Source organism: Halictus rubicundus, chromosome 17 (genome assembly GCF_050948215.1).
Source record: "Halictus rubicundus isolate RS-2024b chromosome 17, iyHalRubi1_principal, whole genome shotgun sequence".
NCBI classification, from domain to species: Eukaryota; Metazoa; Arthropoda; class Insecta; order Hymenoptera; family Halictidae; genus Halictus; species Halictus rubicundus.
In genome coordinates, this window is record NC_135165.1 from 5,123,770 (window position 1) to 5,142,313 (window position 18,544).

The 18,544-nt window shown below is 34.3% G+C and overlaps 5 protein-coding genes across 8 annotated transcripts in view; 2 read left to right on the forward strand and 3 right to left on the reverse strand.

Moving 5' to 3' along the window:
* The window catches only part of LOC143362480 (hydroxylysine kinase), a 187,193-nt gene that overhangs the window by 31,980 nt on the left and 136,669 nt on the right, over positions 1-18,544 (reverse strand). The gene's annotated exons all lie outside the window — the stretch shown is intronic.
* Gudu (Armadillo repeat-containing protein gudu) lies at positions 923-4,933 on the reverse strand. The gene is made up of 10 exons (XM_076802712.1): positions 4,190-4,933; positions 3,703-4,009; positions 3,424-3,627; positions 3,249-3,335; positions 2,917-3,165; positions 2,416-2,847; positions 1,740-2,144; positions 1,444-1,665; positions 1,264-1,379; positions 923-1,151 (listed from the first exon to the last, which is right to left on the reverse strand). Exons 1-10 carry the CDS (start codon positions 4,243-4,245, stop codon positions 1,118-1,120), a joined length of 2,112 nt encoding a protein of 703 aa, XP_076658827.1. The 5' UTR covers positions 4,246-4,933; the 3' UTR covers positions 923-1,117.
* LOC143362503 (cysteine-rich hydrophobic domain-containing protein 2) lies at positions 5,055-10,651 on the forward strand. The gene is made up of 4 exons (XM_076802727.1): positions 5,055-5,408; positions 6,378-6,588; positions 6,718-6,834; positions 7,219-10,651. Exons 1-4 carry the CDS (start codon positions 5,290-5,292, stop codon positions 7,267-7,269), a joined length of 498 nt encoding a protein of 165 aa, XP_076658842.1. The 5' UTR covers positions 5,055-5,289; the 3' UTR covers positions 7,270-10,651.
* Positions 10,793-14,827, forward strand: LOC143362498 (uncharacterized). Of its 3 annotated transcripts, none has more exons than XM_076802716.1 (8): positions 10,793-11,081; positions 11,166-11,472; positions 11,618-11,796; positions 11,875-12,047; positions 12,117-12,333; positions 12,431-12,613; positions 12,687-12,870; positions 13,235-14,827. In XM_076802716.1, exons 2-8 carry the CDS (start codon positions 11,369-11,371, stop codon positions 13,563-13,565), a joined length of 1,371 nt encoding a protein of 456 aa, XP_076658831.1. In that variant the 5' UTR covers positions 10,793-11,081; positions 11,166-11,368; the 3' UTR covers positions 13,566-14,827. The 3 variants fall into 3 exon arrangements, with proteins under 3 accessions (XP_076658831.1, XP_076658833.1, XP_076658832.1); XM_076802718.1 differs by having other exon boundaries at positions 11,432-11,472; XM_076802717.1 differs by having other exon boundaries at positions 10,793-11,472; positions 12,762-12,870.
* Positions 13,774-18,429, reverse strand: L(3)05822 (SH3 domain-containing lethal (3) 05822). 2 transcript variants are annotated; one of them, XM_076802714.1, is made up of 5 exons: positions 17,978-18,429; positions 17,424-17,502; positions 16,889-17,015; positions 15,771-16,808; positions 13,774-15,607 (listed from the first exon to the last, which is right to left on the reverse strand). In XM_076802714.1, the coding sequence occupies exons 1-5, from the start codon at positions 17,997-17,999 to the stop codon at positions 15,476-15,478; spliced, it is 1,398 nt and encodes a 465-aa protein (XP_076658829.1). In that variant the 5' UTR covers positions 18,000-18,429; the 3' UTR covers positions 13,774-15,475. The 2 variants fall into 2 exon arrangements, with proteins under 2 accessions (XP_076658829.1, XP_076658830.1); XM_076802715.1 differs by lacking the exon at positions 17,978-18,429 and adding an exon at positions 17,707-17,943.

Sequence of the window (18,544 nt, forward strand, 5' to 3'; positions counted from 1 at the left end):
GGTCGAAAATTTTTCGAAAATTCAGTGGTACAAGTCAACGACAAGTCAGACGATCGAAAAATTTCGAAAATTCAGTGGTTCAAGTCAACGACAAGTCAGAATTCCGAAAAATTTCGAAAAATTTGGACTTGTATTAGGAGAACATGATATCGAAGGAGGTATCCGAAATTCAGTAGTGCAAGTCAACGACAAGCCAGACGGTCGAAATTTTTCGCGAATTTTTCGAAAAATTGAGCTTTGTATTAGGAGAATATGATAGTATAAGAGGTGGCACAAAAATTAGAAAATTTCGAAATTCAGAAGTACAACTCTACGATGGGTCGGACGTTCGAGAAAAATTGAAAGTGCAATAAATATAACGCAAATATTTCTTTTCATTTCATTGTCTTTCTTCATTCATTGTTCATTCTTACATAAAATGATTCTGTTCAAATACAATATAAATGTTTATAGGTAATGTGGATTCTGCGTCGGTAACCGAGTTATCGCAATGGTAACTTGCAGTTATTTATGGTCAACGTTACTTTAGCGGTAGATTCGAGATCCAACTGGTAACGAGTATCCGTATTTAGGCGCAAATGGACTACTGTCGTGCGGCGAGTCTTCTCTGTACAAGCACAGATGAGGCCAGCTAATTCAGTTAATGAGATGCCAACTAATTTTTTAGTAAATATATACAATATACAGAAAAACTTTTAAACCTAAAATGTTGCGTGGTATGGGCCGTTTTGCATGCAGGTCGAGTGATAGTGTACAGATGATTGTAGCTGGTATAGCATGTATAGTGTTGACGAGTACTTCTTCTCTTTCCGAGGATCGATCTTGATACGTTCTACCTGAAGACTACTGGTAGTCTTCTTCCCTTTCCTGAGAGCTACTGAACGCGAAAGATGCTCGCAGGAACTTAAAAAGGAAGCCGCGCAAAGTAGAGTTCGGTAGTTGCGAAGAAAATCCAAAATTTAATTTAATGAAGTAATTGTAGGAAAGAAAGGAATTTGTAGGACTGTATATAAATGTAGATCCTAGCATTTATTAATAACACCTCCAGTACACCTATTTTTACATTTACTTTTAAACCGTTATCCAGTTGTCTCCACTTTCAATATCTGTTCTTGCATTACAGACGATAATCGGTCTGCTCCAATGTATTTCTACAAACAAGAAAACGTCGAATTAAGCCACTCTCTGTAGCACACTGTAGTCTAAACTGTTAACGTCTAAATGCAGGCAAAGTATCGATCACATAATAATCTTGTTACATACATTTCTTTAAGGTGCAATTTTTCCGCCGTCAATGCAAGCTTCCTAATATTTCGAATTGTCGATGCAGCAGCGATTTGTACTTCTGCATCGTCAGATCCAACCAGGCGCAGTATATGCTGCAAACAAAGGATTAACACATTTGTGAGCGGTGTTCACTTCGATTGTAAGTTTCATTGGTACCTTGATCACGCCAGACGTATGCATAGTAATGCAATTCGAGGGTTCCTTGCTCAAATGATACGCCGCTATACAAACACCTCTCAGAACATCAGTATTTTTGCTGGTCATGTATTTAACAAGCGGTGCAACTGCGTTCAATTGTCCAAACTTATAACTATTTTCTTCCCATTCGCTGCAGTACGCTATTGCTAAAGTCAAATTCGCGCGCAGACCTTCGTCTTCCTGGATTGTAACATTTATCGCAATGCGGCGTTATTTCTTGCGTTAATCGTTATGTAGAAAAATGGAAGAATTACCGTTTTCACGAGTTTCGCCAATTCCTCCACCACACCGTGATCGCTAAGAATGCCCAAATTTTCTGGATCGGTCGCGATCTCAGCGATGGTAGCGCAAACTGCGCTCAGAACTTCGGTGTCTTTACTTTGGAGGAGGCTGACCGTAAGTTCTAGTCCGCCCACGAATGCCCGCACCATTTCCGGTGAATCTTTCGCATATTTAATGCAGGGGACCAACGCGAGGCAAGCGTTCCTTTTGATCTTGTCGCTGGGATGTTTCAGCAACGACCAGATCAATCGCACGCCATCCAAAACGTGAGCAGGATCGTTGATAATGTCCATGCACTCTTCGTTCTGCGCGCACTCCCTCAATACCAACGGTACATTCTCCAGTAAAGGTTCGTACGTGGATGTTAACAATCTGATCTACGCGTTAATGAATTTTCAGAATTATTTCGAATAAAGGTTTCCCCCGTGAAACGCGGATAAACTGGGACAAACAATTGGAACTCTACTTTCTAAATGCAGAACCTCTCACCGAATGAAGCGTACAGTGTAAGAAAGAACTTTACAAGAAGCTTAGTTACGAAAATGTTACTTATGAAAAAATGGTATACTTCTTCGGAACCTGACTACTGTATTACACGGGGGATACCTACGCTACGACACAGGTCGCTTAATTACTGTGTTTCGTTACAAGTTTCGGTAGACCGTCGTTCACTCTGAGGATAGTCCTGTTGTTAGGGTCCTTGCAGCATTCCGCCAGGGCTCCCACAACGTGGACTTGCACGTCTTCGTCCTCGTATTCCTCCAGAAACATCACTAAAGAAGCCACCAAACCGTTCTGATTAAACCTCGCCACATTCTCGGGGCTGATCGCGCATTTCCAAATTCCGCCGGTGACCGCTGCCAAGAGGCTCTTGTTCTCCTGAACATCTTTGTTTTTCACCAATTTGCAGAGCATGTCTAGACCGTTTGTCTCCCGAACTATGTTCCTTGCAACTTGGTTCGGGCCGCAGTTGAATATCGCTAGGGCACAGTTCTCTTTCAACTTGATATCCGCGTTCTTCAAGTGATGCACCACCGAGTATACGACGTTCGTGTCTTCGAACGCTTCTCGGAAAACTGGCTGCGAATTTTCCATTTTTCTTTGACAAAAGGATTAGCTGCACCCTTTCAAAAAGGTGTACCCACTTACCATGGTCGCACACTGTTGAACGGTGCCCATCATGGGTATCACCAACGAGGTGTGTTTCGATTTCAAGAAACGCTCCATAATTTTAACAACACCATACTTGCGAAGCTCCTCTTTCACTTTGGGACTGCGGCTCAGAGAGTCCAACACCTTCGCGCAAGCTATGGCGACCGACACTATCTCCTTGTTAGTTTCGTTCGCACTGTCGAAAGACTGACGAAGAATCGAGTCCGGTACGTCCATTACGTCCAACTACAAAAAGTACCGTTACACAAACATTGATTCTCGAAATTTGACATCAAAGAAACAAGCGTTAGTACGTGGAAGGCGCTTACGATTAGAGGTAGACCGCCCCGAAGACGTATTTGCTTCCGAGCTTTCCTTATCTGCGCGATAATCGCCATGGTCTCTGCAGCCAGGACCTTCGTGACAACAAACACTCACTTACTTTCATTGAATCGAACCCGAAGAAAAAATTGTTAGACCACTCGATTGTAAGAGGGCACTGACCTGAATGTCTCTAGCCGGATGTTTCAGCATTTCGATCAAGGGCGTCACGATACCGAGATCGATCAGGTAACGTCTCATCTCCGAGGATCTCGCAATTTGCAACAAAACCGACAAAGAACCGCTCTGACATTTTAGATCCGTGGTTTCGAGGAGATTCACTAAGATCTCCAAGCCCCCCATTTCTTGGATGGCTCTTTGAATGATCTATTTTTGAAAATATTATCCTTTTGTTATTTTTCTATGTTTTCAAGGAAAGTGTAACTTTCGAGGGAGCATTACCCTGTTGCTCAGGTCGTAGTCCTTCAGGAGGCAAAGCGCTACCAAAGTGGCGGTCTGGTTGCCCGCTTTCATGTATCTGATAAGCTTTTGTATGTGCCAGAATTCCGAAGGCACTTCTGATACATCTTCCGACAATCGTTTCAGTTCCTCGTCACTTTCAGACTCGACCTCATCATCCGAGCTTTCGTCTTCCATTTTCTCCGGAATCTGTTGGACCCGGGGCCCAAATGGCTCCCCGGTGACCACCGACACCATTGGTTTATGTACCTCTTCCGATTCTGACACCTCCGGAATGTCCGGCTCGATTCTTTTCCCATGGAAAACAAATAAGAACAATTGTTAATTTTTAAAGAATTATTTAGCTACTTTGCCCTCGCGCAGGGGACTAATATTAGTTATTAAATTAATTGTGGTCTGTTTTTCGGAAGACAAGATTCGAGATTTTAATACAATACATAATAGACATAATACAATACAGGAGACTTACGTTGGCAAAGGCTCGATGTCCATCTTATTGACATCTTTCTTCCGTTTCGGAGGCATGGTGTATTAATTATGACTAGCTAAAGTGATTGCACAATACTATGTTATTAGTCGAAGAACTTGTTAAATCGTCTAACGAAATTTTCCCTTGTGCTTATGCCAACGTGGTTAAACGTTATCCTGCGTTGAACGCTTTCATATCGACCAAACAATACGTCGAGGTCATGTTACGGAAGTTCATTATTTTACAAACATTAACCTATTCGGTTTGTCTTAGCATTTTACTGGAGTCATTTGTGCGATATTCTTGAAATCTGCCGTATAAAATTCGAATTTCAGTTTGCCAATTAAAGGACACGATTTGCTAACTTCAAAAAATCGATCTGTTCCTTTTTAAAAAAAAAGCATGTCCTTTGAAGATAATACTTTGAAGTTTTTAAATTCATTAACAATATAAGTGTATAAAAATTCAGAAAACCATAGTTCCTTTTCTATTTCAAACAAAAATTGAAATATAAAATACTTGTCGAACTGTAACTCCGGCGATTAACCCCTATAAATATATTTATATTTATTTTTACTTTTTACCGAGTGTTCGTCAACGAAAAAATTCACAGTTACTTCTCGAATATGCGTGAAAATATCCTCAAAGTTTCAGAAAGATCCGTTTTGTAGTTTCTTGGAAAAAAAATGTAAAATATAACCTTCGGAGTGTTTCCAGTTTGAAATTCGAAATTTCGGTAGCGCGCGTAATTTGAATGGAGCGGTGTTCGCGGCTCGTGCTACCAGCTTGTTTGAGAACGAACGCTGGAAGGTTGGACAACCTGAAGCGCATTGAATGAAAAATTGATGAGCTGTGAGCATCCGCAGTGCGCATCGTGTGTTGTGTTGTGAATGGTGTCGTTACGAGCCACTTTTAGAGAAAAGTTTACTGTCTGGCCTATGATCTGCGGCCGCGAAAATGTTTGTGCGTGACACTTAATCATTGACGTGCACGCGCTGCGATTCCGTGGAAAATCTAAATGAGAAAAGCGTCCGCTCTGCGTTTCCCAGCGACGATATAATCGTGTTGTTCGTAGAGCGGGAACCGTCGAATATCACACAATGGCAGATTTCGACGCGATCTACGAGGAGGAGGAAGAAAATGAACAGAATTTGGAGGAACACTACGTGACAATGGTGCCAGATCCCATAGTTATTCGGGGAGCTGGAAACATGACTGTGTAAGAAAAATTTTATTGTTTTTTTTCGATCGTCACGTACACACGGGCTCCAAGATCTTTCAAGAACAAAAAGACGATACTGTATACTCTTTTTACAGAAGATATCACCTGTATTCATCATTCTCTGTACTTTGGACAATATTCAAATTACATACAGTGCAGCAAGAAAGTATTCGAACGCTTGCTATTAACGTACACTTACGGGGTATACTTACGTATACTTGGTGGGTATTAAATTGTTTTTGAAAGTTTGTCGTTCATAGCTAGGGATTTCTGACTAAATTTCTCATTTACTGTAATAATTTTAATCGAGTGCAATCACTCTCAGTAATGTAGTATAATCATTTCTTTTGGAATTGTTATTTAAAAGAATATTTGAATGCCTATTAATAGGTATCCGGTAGATAAAGCATTTAAACAAGTGTTTACACTTTAAACAATAAAAATATGCATGCCAGAGTTGATTTCTGAAAGTAGTGTTATAACTACTGTATTGACACGAGTATTAAGATAGTATGTGTAAAATTAGATAATATTTGTAAAAGTTATGGAAAATTTATTGCAACTATCCACTGAAAGAATCATAGTTGTTTTCATTAATTCTATAGACTTTATTTTATATTAATTGTTAATGAAAATAACAAAAGAATATGGTCTCGTTTCAAGCAAAAAATTGATTATCTTGAAATCTTGGAAAATATAACCTTGAGAAAATTTGTTTTTATCAGCGAGTGTTTGAATACTTTCTCGAGCCACCGTAAGTAAAGTTGATATGTATAATATAGTTTTCAAGTATGCTCGACACTTATACCAACTGTAAAAAAGAAATAATCGTGTATTTTTTCTACATTGTATTTTCTAATATTTATTTGTATAAGAGAATGAAGAACTTTGGTTCAATATAGTAGATGTATATATAAGTAGATTTACTTTTCAGTAGATGTATATATAAGTAGATTTACTTTTCAGATTCGGTCTTAGCAATTGTTTTGAATCGGGGTTTCCAAATGAGCTGGTATCACGCGTTGCCCCGGAAGAATTCAAAGCAACTGTTATGAGAATAAACAGTGTGTTAAAAAAAACTTTACCCGTTAATGTTAAGTGGTTGTTTTGTGGCTGTGTCTGCTGTTGTTGTACATTAGGTTGTTCCCTCTGGCCTGTCATCTGTTTAAGTAAAAGAGTAAGTGTTTGACCATCGTTAAATTATCGATCTCATTCTTCACATATTTTTTGCAAACATCTTACTTGTGTTAAAATTCGAGAAATATGATGATAATGGTTGTTTTTTAATTTTCACATTTTCATGTAGACACAGCACTCGTTAAACAAATTATTAGAATGGGAAAACAGTAGACTATATCATAAACTTGGATTGCATTGGAGGCTGGCGAAACAAAGATGCGATACTTCGTCTATGATGGAATATGTAAGTAAATGTACAAAATAATAAGCTACAGAATACCCTGTATGGTTTATTACTAGACTGCGGATTTTTATGCAAAATAAAAAAATTGATTCTGTCAATTGCAATTCACAGGAACCAATCAGGGATTTATTACTCTCTATAATAGTTTTAATTATAATGTTCTCAAATTCTTTTAATTTTGTCATAAATGCATAAAATACGCTGTCTAGTTATTACACATTATTTTAGTAATTTATTCAAAGGCTTTACTATGTTTCAAACTGTATTTAAAATAATGAGCTCATACTATCTCTAGTTACATCATTGTCTAAGCTGTTCTTATACATAGATATATTGATTCTGGTTTATGAATAAGCAAAACACTTACTTGTTTTCACCTTCCAGGTTCTGTTAATCGAATTTATTCCAAAAATACCCATATACAAACCTGACTAAAGTCAAGATCCGGATTCTTATGTAAGTTGTACACACGTAGCAAATCGGTGCAAGTCTGTGACATGCAAAAAGCTGTACACATCTGGCTTAAATTGAAAATGAAAGAATGCCACTATAGATAGCACTCGCAGGAGGCATATTTTTGTAAATATTACACGTAGGATTGCACAGTACAATAATTTGAATGAGATTGGAAGTGGAATAAATTATTCTACATTAGTTCTATCCCTTGAAAATCATCTAATTGACTAGGTACAAAAATACGGGCAATTCATTCAGTTTCTATTGAGAGAAATTTACTTCTTATCCTGCTATTGCTCCATTCAAAGTTGAAAATACATATTCCATACTTACCGTTTTGCACTGGAAAAGTTATAAAAACAGGAAGATATACATGTTTAAAATACTGCTTGACGTCTAGTTTGCTAGTCATCAACACGTAATTGTCTTGAACAGTTTTCGTATCTTTGTTAATACTTTCCCAAAATGTACACTTTTCGATTAGTGCACTTTCGATGCTACGAAAAAACGAAATTTTAAAAGGAATTTAAATGACATGCTAAAAGTTGGAAAGTATTACAGTTCTTTGTGTTGCTATTCAGTGGCTGTGATCGAGAATATAAGACTAGCTTTCAATTCAAGCATGTATATTATACAACTCTTAAAAATTACATGTATTTGTGTTTGTAGTTTTTATTCATAAGTACGACAAAGAACTTTTGATTTCTCTAAGGTGTGTACTTAATATGCAAAATTAATAGTTATAGTTAGATTGCGAATGTTTATGCGGATACATCATTTCAGACACAAATTTATAAAAGCGAAAATATTACACTTTATCGAACTGTTTCGTGTATTGCGTTTTGCTGGTCAAAATAAATACATAAACATTCACAGTCTAATTGTAATATTAGTTTCTCTATATTAGAATAATAATTTAATATCCAGTACAGTGATTCATACGAACGTTCATCTTCTGAAGTATAATTAAGAAACTTTATGTTACACTTATATTTTAAGAAGATCGTTTTATAAAATACAGTTCAAGTGATACGTTTAAAATTGCATCAATGAACGATGTAACTAGCTGTAATCTATACACAATGTGAGTCTTAGAATCATTATTCGGAAATCGATATAACATAGAAAAATATTTTGAGATGTACTGTGCAATGGAACCACGAGCGTAAAGAACAGTTGCTTTTCTTGTGTGTTTAAACAAATTATAATTAAGTAGTACTGTGCAGAATCGATAAATATTAAGGTGAACGTACTTCTAAACAGCGTATTTATAATGTACACGTGTAATCAATGTTTCCTTTTCCTTTTTTTCTATCAAGAAAACATTCACTTGTTTACTCTTATTGATGTAGATAGAGTGCAAGTATTTCCTGTGGTTCGTAAATGTGTAAATGTAAATATAGAATTGGCAAACACAAGAAATGAGAACAGAGTCGACGGTTTGTTAATTAACATTCAGACACGTATCATAATTGATTATTGTAATTATATTTAGTAAACTGATAGGGCTAAAAAAAAAGAAATTAATCATTTTGGTTGATTATACATTAATGTTATGAATAGTAAATTACTTACGTTATATTTTTTTGTAGACAAAGTGAAAAAAATGTTACACATTTTCATGAGTGTGACTGTAAATATGTTTAAAAACGAAAAGAACCTTAAATATTTAAAGGAAATACTGGTAAGCTGATATTGTAAAGAACAACTATAGAAAGTATAGAGTTCACAATATTATAGAATTATTTCGAAGTGTATATTGAGTCTGACGAATTTATTAGTATTCGAGCAAATAAACATTGTTATTAAATGAAAGATTCCTTTGAAAATATACAAATTTATTTATATATTGGAATTGTAATAGAGAGGATTGGCGTAAGATGAGAAGGTACGAAATTATAAGTCAACTTATATAGTACGAGTTGTTTAACTGTGTCATCTAAATTTATTTGTAGATTATTTCTTGTCTACCAAACAACTTTTGTTTGAAAGATTTTTGAACAATAAATAGTTTACCAAGTAAATTTAGGTGATAAACGACTTACCCTATATAGTACTTACCCGCATATACAAAATTTAAAAAATGAGAGGGATATATTTTTGATAGAGAATCAATAACGAAGAATAACGTCCCTAGAAACATTAATTTCTTATTCCTACAATTTATATTCTTCAGTCTCAAGGTAGGACACTATCATCATGCCATAAGCTTCGTACTTATAATTCAGATGCTCTTTACTTCTGCTATATCAGTTTTTGCCTAATGAGGAAGTGTTCTCTCTCTCTCTCTTTCTCTCTCTCCCTCTATGGGACTTCATAGCTAAAGGAAACCATGTTCAAGTAAAAGGAAAAAATGCAGCACTTGCCAATCCCCCTCTTCGATAGTACAGTGATAAGAAATTATCTTGTACTGCCTACCGAGTAGCTACCTCCAAGTCTGTTCTTCTCACTGTATTTATGACACCAAGCCCATAATCTTCTCTGACATGGTACTCCATGTCGGACTAGTCATATTTGTTGGCAAGCTCTTTTACAATATGGACATGTCCGCTGACACCTAGGAATCGGACGATATGCCAATCCTTCTCGCGAGACCGGCAATTGTTACATTTCCCATTTTATTCAGCACTTTATCTACCGACGACGACCTAACAGTCTTTCAAAAAATAAGTTTTAGTAACAGCAATTTTATTCACAAACCAACAAGTTGTTTTTAGCAATATAATCCCACTTGTCTTAAAACTATTATTTAAGCGGAAATTCTTAAATTTTTTAATGAAACACCTACTATTAAGTTTGCGGTAGATAAAGTGTTAAAACGAGACAAGCTCAGATTTATAATAGAATACGTCCATGCTGATCATGAACAGTCTTACAATCGTCATTGAGGCACCCAAAGGTTTATTTCTTCTTCTAAATTCTGGATTTGAATAAAACAAAAGTTAAATCTTTGGTAACGAATCTCTTAATCTGTTCTAACTCATTTTGGAGTATGTAGCAACCTAGTAATGGGGTGCTACAAACATATGTTAATTACGCTTCATGAATATATGTAACGATATAGTTTGTAGAGAAGTAATTAAGAACGAAAAAAAGAGATGGAAACTAATCATTTATCCTAGCGTGATAGATCGGATTGTATATGAGAAAATTTGTTTAAAAAAAAGCAGTATTTAATAACATTGTGAAAATAAAGATTAGAGTACTATGGTTTCAATGTGTGCCTTTCACTCATGGATTTGTGTGAATTATAAATTTACATAATGTATGTTAAAAATATATTGCAAACTATATTTGTATGAAGTGAAGATAATTCCTATAGAATATGTATAATTAAAGTAAGAATTCTTATAGTAACAAACGTCTTACGTAACATTACATGCATCACAGTTCCATCTCTCCACAATTCTTTCATCTATTCTCCCATTACCTTTATGTTTATTTAGTGATATTTATATAGTTATAATAGTTCATTATGATTTAAATCATAAACGGAAATAAATTTTTTTACATTTGCCGCAAACATTTGTACTCACTTTATATAGTAATTTCAAAGAAATAATTAAAATAAACTTAATCGTAAAGAATTTTTAAATCAAAATAGATAATGTATTTAATAATAATTGTAAAATAATTTTTCTCTAACCAATTACCTTTTAGCTAATATAAACTTTAGGGGAGATACCCAATTACGTGTACCACAGGAGCTTTATCATTGGATATGCAGATAGATCTGCATTTTATTGTCAGCGCACACAAGATGCAAGTCTGTTCCTACCGGCACATAAGATGTATGTAAGTTGTTATCTGCATTGAAATGATATTTGCCAGGAATAATTCTGTGTTATGATAATTGACAACAGCTGCCTTTACAGCTGTTAATAAGAAGTAATACATCATTATTAGTCATGCCAGTGAAAAGTGCTTGTCAGGAGAAGCCACATAGAATTTAAGCAACAACGTTTTCTTCACACTATACTAAGTGCCCTTGAGGAACGTTTTTCTATTAATTGTTTGTTTATGTTTCTATGAAACTATTCATATCTTACTCATAAAGTAAAATAGTGCATGTTCACAAATGTTTTCATTAAACAATACAAACGTGTACATAATAATACTGATATTATGTGTGCTATTGCAGACTGTAGAAACTACTCAATTTTTAATGAAAAATGATAACAGGTGAGAAGTGCTTAAATATATTTAAATAATAGTTGAGGCTCAGCTGTAAAAGCAATGATTGTAAAATAGTTTATGTATTTGGGAATGACGCAATGTTGTTCATTAACATTTTTCTATGTAATTTTGTTTTTATATTGCTTAACAGAAGAAATGTATCATGTTCACTGCCATTAACAACTTTGGACTTCATTTACAATTTCACAAAACCTAATCTAGAAAATGTGTGGCCCTGTGAAGTACGGTTTTACTGGTTATCGTTGCAACCATTTGTTAATATCGTGCGTTTTCTGCTTGGATACATTACGCCGTTGATCATAATTCTCGGTAAGTACGGTTTCAGATAGTACAAAGTTCTTTTGACTCATTGTTTAATACCGAATGAAATGTTGTTTACATATCTAGGTGTGTTATTAAACACTATTTCTTTCGTGATGCTAAGCACTCCTATACTCTGCGAATCAAATTTGTCGCTTTACCTGAAAGCACTTGCATTATCAGATAATGGAGCACTAATTTTTAACTATGCCGTGGGTATTGCAAAGTCTCATTTTCCATTTGTCAATAATCTCTTCATGGTAAGTGGAGTAAATAAATTATTCAATTTGTTTAGAATATAATAAAGCTTAAAGTTATTATTTTATTAGAATAGCAGATTTCTGTGCAGTCTGAATTCTATTACTATGGAATTTTTCCAATTTACATCAACTTGGCTGGTCGTAGCACTTACATGGACACGAGTCTTTGCTATTATATTCCCTTTTGGAATACCTGGCCATTGTAACAATTGTTCTGAAATGATAACTATAATTACTTTAATTTGCACCAGTTTTGTAATATCATTAACAAAGTTGTACTCTGGAGGTAAACATATTTTATGGTTATATTTACTCTTCAATATTTTTTATTAACAAGCATATCAGTGAGATTGTAAAAGTATTATAAAATAGCCTTTTTTTAGGATATGAAACGGACAGTGTTTTTGAATTCATACCATGCCAGAAAAAGATCAAACCATGGGGCAGTGCCATGTACTTTTACATAGCTTTATCAACATGGCTACCTTTAATGTTTATATTTCTTGGAAACATTTTGCTTATTGTCCATATGAGAAAAACCGAAAGAATTCATTGCCAGTTAACTCGTAAGTGTAATGTGTTAAATTGGAACTCTATAGTCATAGAAATATAAGTACCTTCAATGACGTTATTCCCTAGAAAATTTCAAGCAGAGAGCAAACAAAACGCATCATACATCTAGAATACTGTTTGTAGTATCATCTGTTTATTTAGTGTTGTTATTGCCCCTGGGCATTGTCGAAACCTTGGAACTTTATTGGGACGTTATACTGATCAAAGAACCTGCTTCCGAGCCAAAGAAGAAAGCAGAATATATACACTGGTATAAATATACTTTAGAGAAAACAAATTCAACTATTTATAGGATGGATCAAAAAAGTATTTATATACCCATTTTTTTAAAAATGTATCTTTCTGCAATGAAGTCATTATAGTGTTCCATTATATACAGAAACAAGGTTCTCAGTTAAAAATGCTAGTAATTTACAAAACAATACATAATTTATATTTTTATAAGTTATTAATGTTTCTAGCTGAGCATATTGTTTCTGTGCATAACGAAACACTAAGAAGTGTGCAGAAGTGTCTTTACAATTAATTGTAATCAATAATTGGGTGCACAAATACCTTTTTGAGCCAATGTGAGTTTAAAGGTTTTCGTTCTGAAGCATTTTACTATTTTTCAGGTTGAAAGAGAAAATGCTATTAAAATGGTGTCGCGGTTTATGCTTCCACGTGTACCATTGGAATTTTGCAATTAATTTCTTTTTATATTATCTTACAGGTGAAAAGTTTAGGAATGTTGTGATACAAAAAACACGGCACTACAAACATGTAATATTTTCAGTATTTACCAGACACATTGATAAGTGTGTGTCTTGTTCGAAATATCCTATGCATACAAAATCTATGCAATGTTCGAATGTATTCTTAATAAGAGCCATTACATTAAGCGAACATTCTATTAACGATAGTATTTCTATACAGAACAATGGTAGTACTGTTACAGATATTTAAATTGTAACAGGAAAAGAACAGAGAAGAAAACGTATACCAAAGACTGTTAGTATTAAACATCATAAAACATTTCTTTGCATACACATCTTTTTATTGTGTACTGTATTACATACTTCATGGCAAGTTTTTACAATTACTCCATTCTTTGACCGACCCATTTCGTTTTCATTGTTGTTATTATTATTCCATTTAGTTTACAATCAGTATCTTTGTTATGTAGCGTATTAAATAATTTATTTCACATACGTAGCAAAATTTATATAACAAAATAATTTTGAAGATGCATTACATGCACGCGCCTGAATTATGTTATACAGAATTATTATTATAGCAACCCTAGTTTTAATTTACTCGGTTACAATTACAATTAACTTTATAAGTCGAATATATCTGGTCCCAATAAAGATCACGGAATCCATAGAATTATTACTTATTAATACTGCAGGTCGCATTTCCGCTGACATTAGCCAATTTTATAATAATTTAGCAAACATTATAATTGAAAAACACATCTATTTACACATTTGCACGCACACATATACATTCTCGTATACACATACCATTAAAATAGATAACAAATATTCACGAAGATATTCCCGAATTGGGAAAATATAAGTGTAAATATATTTACACTAAAATATACGATTTTTTCATATAAGAAAAACCTTTTTTACATGCTTAGAAACTAGATATATTATGTTTATAATTGTAAACTGCATTACTTTTGCATTGGTAACTCGCTCAATACGCGTTTATTAGATTACAAAATATAATTTTATATATGTTAAATGTAAACGCATTACATACGAAATAAGAATGTAACTCATTAGTATATTGCTCTATTTCCTTAACATAATTATTTTTGATCCTAGTATAAGACACATTACTCAAAGCCTTTGCAGCAATTGCTATTTTTAATATCTGCAGAAACATGATCGTAATGCTTGTTACATAAACAAAAATATTCTATGTACATATGCAAAGATGCAATTGATTTACATGTGACTCACATACTGATGTACAAAATTTTTATTTCATTATCACCAATCGAATAATCAAAATATAAAAAACTACTACTTTAAGACGTTTGAGAATCACGAATACGAAAAGTTAGATTGCAACTAATACTTTTATTGAAATGATAATCGAGTTTAGGCTAGCATGGATGCTATTCAAATCCAAAACAAATTAGATTTATGCACACATCTCTGGATTAAGGATGTATCACTCCATGCAGATAATATAACAGCAGTGAACATTGGCACTGTGTTGCAAAAAGTTAATGCTTATTACCATTATGCTATTATCAATATACACCACAACAGGTGTCAACTTTGTTTAGGGGGAAGAAACCGTTTAAATAATATCTACATCACAAGGTAAATATTTCTTGTCAGGCACTGACATTTAGATCGTGAGAATATGAATTTTTTACACAACTGTATGAAAAACAGATATAAACTTATGTTTGAAATTAAAAAATTGTTACAAAGTTTTATATCTGTATTTTTCCACGTATTTGCAAATATGTTCATATATTAAAGTGAAAATACACTTTATATGGATCTTTTACATTTAATACATTGTAAGAAATGATAATAAAAAATTATCTTACCCTTTTAAAATTGTAATCTCGAAAAATAATCGTTTAGGCTCAAAAATCTGATTTAAGAACTTATAAAAAGTCTCCCTTTGCAAAATTTGCAAAGTAATGCGCGATTGCATATATGTGATTCAGTCTTTTCGTGAATACGATTTTGAAAAATGTATCTTTATCCGTTCTATGTGCTTAAAAAAGCACATTTTCAACTATGAACATTAAACTTTTAATTTCTCCTCTTTACGAAAAAATTAATGGAAAAATAGATATCTATTAAAACGAATATCGAAATGTTAGTGCATTATGACAATTAATGTGATGGGGGAATATTGCATGGGATTCTGTTTACGTAATTTATTGGAAATTGTCCTTTCCGACCGTCACACTCACCGTAATACCAATCTTGGGATAACCTTGATAAAACTGTGATTTTCGCACCTTCCTGCAACACATGTAAATAACAAAAATTAGAAAATAATTATCATAAAAATGAAATTTACTTAAGTTAGCGTAATTAAATTTTCTTCAGATGTGGTACAGTTATTAAAGAGCCTATTAATAGACTTCCGATGGCTGACGCATTCATATACATTTTAATGACTCACATTGAATGTTAAATCTTCCGGTGTTTCGCCTTTGAAAGAATAAATAGCGGTAACGATGTTGTCCGGTAAACCGGGTAATTGTACTTTAATGTCGATGAAATTGGTCGGAAATATTCCTTGCCTACTTCCTATTCTACCCTCCATCCAATCATCATTGATTCTCTTTATTAAATATATTATATCTCCTTCTTTAAAAGATAAATCATCTTCGCGTTCTTCAGGGAAATCATACAGTGCAATTCCATAAGGTTCTTTGCTGTTGTTTGTAAAAGGAGCAGAATCTTCCTCCATTAAAAATTCACTTGGTGGTGCAGGCGGTGGTATCGTAGGCATTGGTGGTGATGGACTAGCTTTAGTATCGATTGGCCACGACTGTGTCAAATCTAAAGTCATTGGTTTAATAAACGGTTCTGTTGTCTCTTTACTTAACGAGCTGAACTCAGTTTCAAACTGATCGATCTTTTGTCCTATTTTCTTTTGTAGAATCTTGGGTGCAGCTGGTTTCGGCGGTTTCGCGCGAATAATAGTCGGCATCGACTGAACAGGTTTCGGACAGGATTGAGTAAAAGGCACTTGGTTACAATTACTTGTATTGAAAGCAAAGAAGGATGCATTTTCAACATGTTTGACAGGTTGCAATGCATTATGATTTGTAATTTCTATCGGTCCAAATGGGTCTGATACAGACATCATTTGCCAAGGATCATTTTGCGATACTTTTTTAGTGGACATTCCAAAAAAGTCGAAATCATCTTCAAAGGCACTCTCTGTCTGAGATGTGTTTCCGCTACTTGTGAACACAGATGGATTTGAATTGCCATCACTGCCGAAACTGTCTATACTAAGACCATCGCTGCTCGAACGAGTTGTAAAAGTTGGAGACTCTGGTGGACTTAAATTTATTAGAGAGACTGATCCATTTAAGTTTTCTGTGTGCAATAATGTACTGTGTATCTGACTATGAAATTGTGTCGTGTTCGAATGATGGTCATTCTTTTTCTTTCCGAACAGGCTGGTCAAGAGTTCTCTTGGTTTTGCCTAGAAAAGTATTTAAACAAAGGAATTATAATCATGGTAAATCAAAATGTATATAGAGTTTTTAAAAATGTCTTATATACCGGCTTTTTTAATCTATCCTTTTGGTTTTGTACATAATTTTTGTTAAATTTTGGTGGTGGTGGCCGAGGAGGTGGCTTTTTCTTTTGAAGAGGTTGTTGCATAAAGGTAGATGTAAAAAGATCATTTCTGTAAGCATTAAAAGAATTAGATATTAAAATTTATATTTAACTAGAAAAATAAAATCAACATATCATTAACACAGGTATGTACATTATTATCCATAGTGAAAATATTTCAAATAAAAGTTGAGTAGTTCATGAAGAACATGGTAATAGATGTAGTTATGATACACAGCATAGCGCATTTGTAATTAACTCCGTTATTTTTGTACACTCTGTATAAAAGCAAAATAGAGTAACGCTTGTCCAGCACCCTATAACTAAATTAATACACAATTGAATTTTTAAAGAGAAATGATAGACAAACATTGATTAAGATATAAAGAACACGATAGAAAGGTTGGTTACAAGAAAGTGTTTTTTAAAAACTGTTTGTAATACTGTACTTGTTTTAATGAAATAATAGAAAACTTACGAGCTATTCCAAGCGGCAGTTCTTTGTGCAGAAGAATTGACAGGTGGACGAGGAGCAGACCGTGTCGAGATCCGCATTTCTAAAATGAAACACGGAATGTGATGATATTTAAAAAACGACTTTGTTAACACATACTATCACGTGCATGCGATGATACGGCCAGGCACCGATTCGCACGGATTCTCTCCTACACATTCATCTCACACAGCGCAGATGCAGATGCGTAGAAACAGATGCACAATAGGAACCGTGAAAAAAAAACTTGTATTTCAAATAAACGAACCTCTACGCCACGATTACAAGTCCGTTATCAAATATGGGCCGTGATTTGACGCAATACGGATTCCCAAGGCACGGCGATAACAACGGAAATTTAACGGATCGCAATTGCACTTCGGTTTGACGTGCGAATCGAAAGCATGACGTAGAATCAAAATTCGAAAATAATCTCAAACACGGTCGCGATATAGATTTTAACACTTGCACTCGTGATCAAGCCGAAACAATATCTATCGAAAGACTGCGAACAATGACAGGTTCGAAGATAAACTCACCTGTTCTCACGTTTGCGGCCATTTTTCATTCAATTCGGTTGCAAATATATCCACTATTACGGCGGACAATGTGTTCAAAATAAAACGGTTGAATACCGTTTAATTAATGACGTTTAATTAGCAGATAATTGCCACTTTGTCGAACAGATATATCGAACGCTGATAAATGGTAAAGTGCCGAGTGTTATTGAAAATTTGATTTGGATGTTCTTAAACTGTTTTGTTTATTAAGCAAAAGTTGCAGTTGCGTCAGTAATGTTTAATTACTACAATTACAAAGGCACGACTCTTTTGCGATATCCGTGATAGACGGTTGACTAGTTTCATTGTTTGTACATATTGTTCGCTTCGTGCATCAATGTACCAGAGTTTCTTTATGTAACTTAAGAATTCTACAAGATTTTTAATTGTATTATTTCGAACATGTAATTATGATTCGTAAAATAAGAAAAATGACTTATAATCACAAATTCTAGTCGCAGAAAATTCTAGTTACATTTGCATTGCTGCAGTGGCATGAGTGCAGTATTGCTACTGCCATTTCAAATATGTATATCTGCATATGAC

Excerpts from the sequence above, each read along its gene's own strand:
- Gudu (XM_076802712.1), bottom strand. The coding sequence starts at position 4,245 with ATGCCTCCGAAACGGAAGAAAGATGTCAATAAGATGGACATCGAGCCT. Across the intron at positions 3,166-3,248 it reads GGGGCGGTCTACCTCTAATC|TTGGACGTAATGGACGTACC; the intron begins GTAAGCGCCTTC and ends TACTTTTTGTAG. Across the intron at positions 2,145-2,415 it reads ACGACGGTCTACCGAAACTT|ATCAGATTGTTAACATCCAC; the intron begins GTAACGAAACAC and ends ATTAACGCGTAG.
- LOC143362503 (XM_076802727.1), top strand. The coding sequence starts at position 5,290 with ATGGCAGATTTCGACGCGATCTACGAGGAGGAGGAAGAAAATGAACAG. Across the intron at positions 6,589-6,717 it reads TCATCTGTTTAAGTAAAAGA|ACACAGCACTCGTTAAACAA; the intron begins GTAAGTGTTTGA and ends ATTTTCATGTAG. Across the intron at positions 6,835-7,218 it reads CTTCGTCTATGATGGAATAT|GTTCTGTTAATCGAATTTAT; the intron begins GTAAGTAAATGT and ends TTCACCTTCCAG.
- LOC143362498 (XM_076802716.1), top strand. The coding sequence starts at position 11,369 with ATGTTTTCATTAAACAATACAAACGTGTACATAATAATACTGATATTA. Across the intron at positions 11,473-11,617 it reads TTAATGAAAAATGATAACAG|AAGAAATGTATCATGTTCAC; the intron begins GTGAGAAGTGCT and ends ATTGCTTAACAG. Across the intron at positions 12,871-13,234 it reads AAAGCAGAATATATACACTG|GTTGAAAGAGAAAATGCTAT; the intron begins GTATAAATATAC and ends ACTATTTTTCAG.